This window comes from Cebus imitator, unplaced genomic scaffold (assembly GCF_001604975.1).
Source record: "Cebus imitator isolate Cc_AM_T3 unplaced genomic scaffold, Cebus_imitator-1.0 Scaffold652, whole genome shotgun sequence".
In the NCBI taxonomy this organism is placed as follows: domain Eukaryota; kingdom Metazoa; phylum Chordata; class Mammalia; order Primates; family Cebidae; genus Cebus; species Cebus imitator.
In genome coordinates, this window is record NW_016107967.1 from 326,954 (window position 1) to 329,451 (window position 2,498).

The following is a 2,498-nucleotide window of genomic DNA, read 5'->3' on the forward strand; positions in this document are numbered from 1 at the left end:
TTTTTGCAATGGAGTCTCGCTCTGCCACCCAGGCTGGAGTGCAGTGGTACGATCTTGGCTCACTACAACCTCCACCTCCTGGGTTCAAGCAATACTCCTGCCTCAGCTGTCCAAGTAGCTGGGATTACCGGCACTCACCACCATGCCCGGCTAATTTTTTGTATTTTTAGTAGAGACAAGGTTTATGTTGTCCAGGCTGGTCTTGAACTCCTGACCTCAGGTGATCCACCCGCCTCAGCCTCCCAAAGTGTTAGGATTACAGACGTGAGCCATAGCGCCCGGCCCCTTTTTTAACTCTTAAAGAAACACACTGGATTGTATCCAAAGGAAAGTTGATGAAAATATTACAACCCACCTGGTTTTTGTTTGTTTTAATGAAGGAACTAGAAGATCTTCTTCCGTCTAGACCAGAAGTTCCTAACGTAATTGGAGAAACAGAGGAGGTAGAGCTTCAGGAATTTGATAGCACTCGAGGCTCAGGAGGTGGTCAGAGGCGTGAAGCCTATAATGATAGCTCTGATGAAGAAAGCAGCAGCCATCATGGACCTGGAGTGCAGTGTGCCCATCAGTAAACTTGGCAGACAAATTGCACCGGTGGATTTTCTTTCCACATTTGCCTGATTTGTTCTCAGCGATCCAGCTGGAGTGTCTTACCAATCCAGATGAACTGAGGGACATCTGTTGGTCTACGTGTAACTTTTAAAATTGGTATAGTATCTACAGAGTGTATAATTTAAACTAACCACAAGGCTTTACATCTTCATTTCGACTGTTCCATAGCAGAATAAAGCACTTGAAAGGAAACAAGACTCCCTTTCACACATGGATTATAACTTTCAATCCTGGTATCTGTGCTTGATTTTTATCAGTTTTGTGTAGATTTTTATGTTTCATATTTTAAATTTAAGTCCCACATTGTAAAGTTTGTACAATTTGTCCTAAAGCTTTGTGTTTGGCTGCACCTGCATAAGCTGCTACAAATAGAATAAAGAATTTCATAGCCTGTATCTATCATTTTAGATGCATGGAAAAAATGGGCTTTGCACACAATGGGTTTGGAGCTGACTGGGAACAATGGAAAAAATTACATTAGCTGTGGTTGTAAAGGTTTTTTGTTTTTGTTTGTTTTTTTGGGTTTTTTGTTTGTTTTTTTTTTTACCATCTTGTGAAAGGTTTCTGAAACTCGATAATAAAAAGCAGTTGGTGTAAATTATTCTTTTGTGTCACATTTTTAGAAGGAAAAACATAAAGAATGTATCCTTAGTACTGGTTCTTAAACAGCCAATAAAAACCCATTGGCCTGAAGCTTATGTCTCAGGCCCATGCCCATCTTAAACAGTTTTGAAAGGCAAAAGGCTGGTAGAGACAGTCTTCAATGGCTGCAGCAATGCTCTGTAGAGGCCAGGGTGTCTGAGTGCTGTAACTCCCGAGCACTGGGCTAGCCCAACTTCTGTATCTTCCCCACCAACACCCCCTTAAAAAAATAAGGTTAACAGCAAATGTATAGTAAAACCATGTCTGCATACCTGTTCAAATGCTCTGTCTTCATTAAATGTAAAAGTAAGAGATGCTTTGTCTCCATTAAGTTGAATGTTTGAAATTGGGGAAGCCATTGATTATTTTTTTGATTTTCTATAATGTTTTATAGAAAAATAGGATGCTTAGGCTGGTATGAAGAAATTCAGGTAAAACTGATGAAAAGGATGTTGTGTTTTTCTTTCCATCATCTGGTTTTTACCATTTCACTCTCAGTAGGTATTATTAGAACACACTTATTTGAGGGAAGAGACATCCGATGCACATTTTACATTTGTAAAGGAACATATGGGAAAACTGAAAACTAAAAATTTTAAATGTATTAAATGCCATCCCTGAGCCTAAAACTAGTATTTGTAGTTTATTTCTAGGTCTGCTAGAATCTGAATGAAAAAAGGTGTGCTGACACCAATCAAGGCCTGTGAGGTTTAAATTATTGACCTATCCACTCTACCTCCATTGTACAAAAAATATTTTACAACAAGCCTGGGCAAGATTCAACAGTATAGTAGTTTTGTATCCAAGGTTACTTCCCTACATCCACTTTAAACAAAAGAAATGCGGTGGCAATATAAAGTTTGTAGCCTTTGCAATAAAGGTTTATAAAACAGTTGTTCAGTGCAGTCTGTCTGTCATTTCTACCCAGGTGGTTTGACTATAGGCAAGAAAACTATTTGGAAGAGAGTTCTGCTAAGATGTGTTATTTTGCCGGGCGTGGTGGCTCACGCCTGTAATCCCAGCACTTTGGGAGGCAGAGGCGGGCAGATCATGAGGTCAGGAGATCAAGACCATCCTGGCTAACACGATGAAACCCTGTCTCCAATAAACAGCTGGGACACATTCTGAGAAGTTCATGGTTAGGAGGTTTCATCATGCAAACATGAGTGTACTTGCACAAACCTAGGTGATGTAGCTGACTATACACCTATTTGGTATAGTGTATTGCTCCTAGATTATAAACC

The 2,498-nt window shown here is 39.8% G+C and overlaps 1 protein-coding gene across 1 annotated transcript in view; it reads left to right on the forward strand.

Annotated features, from left to right (window-relative positions):
* The window catches only part of DNAJA2 (DnaJ heat shock protein family (Hsp40) member A2), a 19,770-nt gene extending 17,621 nt beyond the window's left edge, over positions 1 to 2,149 (forward strand). The window contains exon 9 of the mRNA XM_017517914.2: positions 381 to 2,149. Coding sequence (XP_017373403.1) covers positions 381 to 572 — 192 coding nt within the window. The 3' untranslated portion in view covers positions 573 to 2,149. The remainder of the gene's footprint in view (positions 1 to 380) is intronic.
* Positions 2,150 to 2,498: the final 349 nt, after the last annotated feature.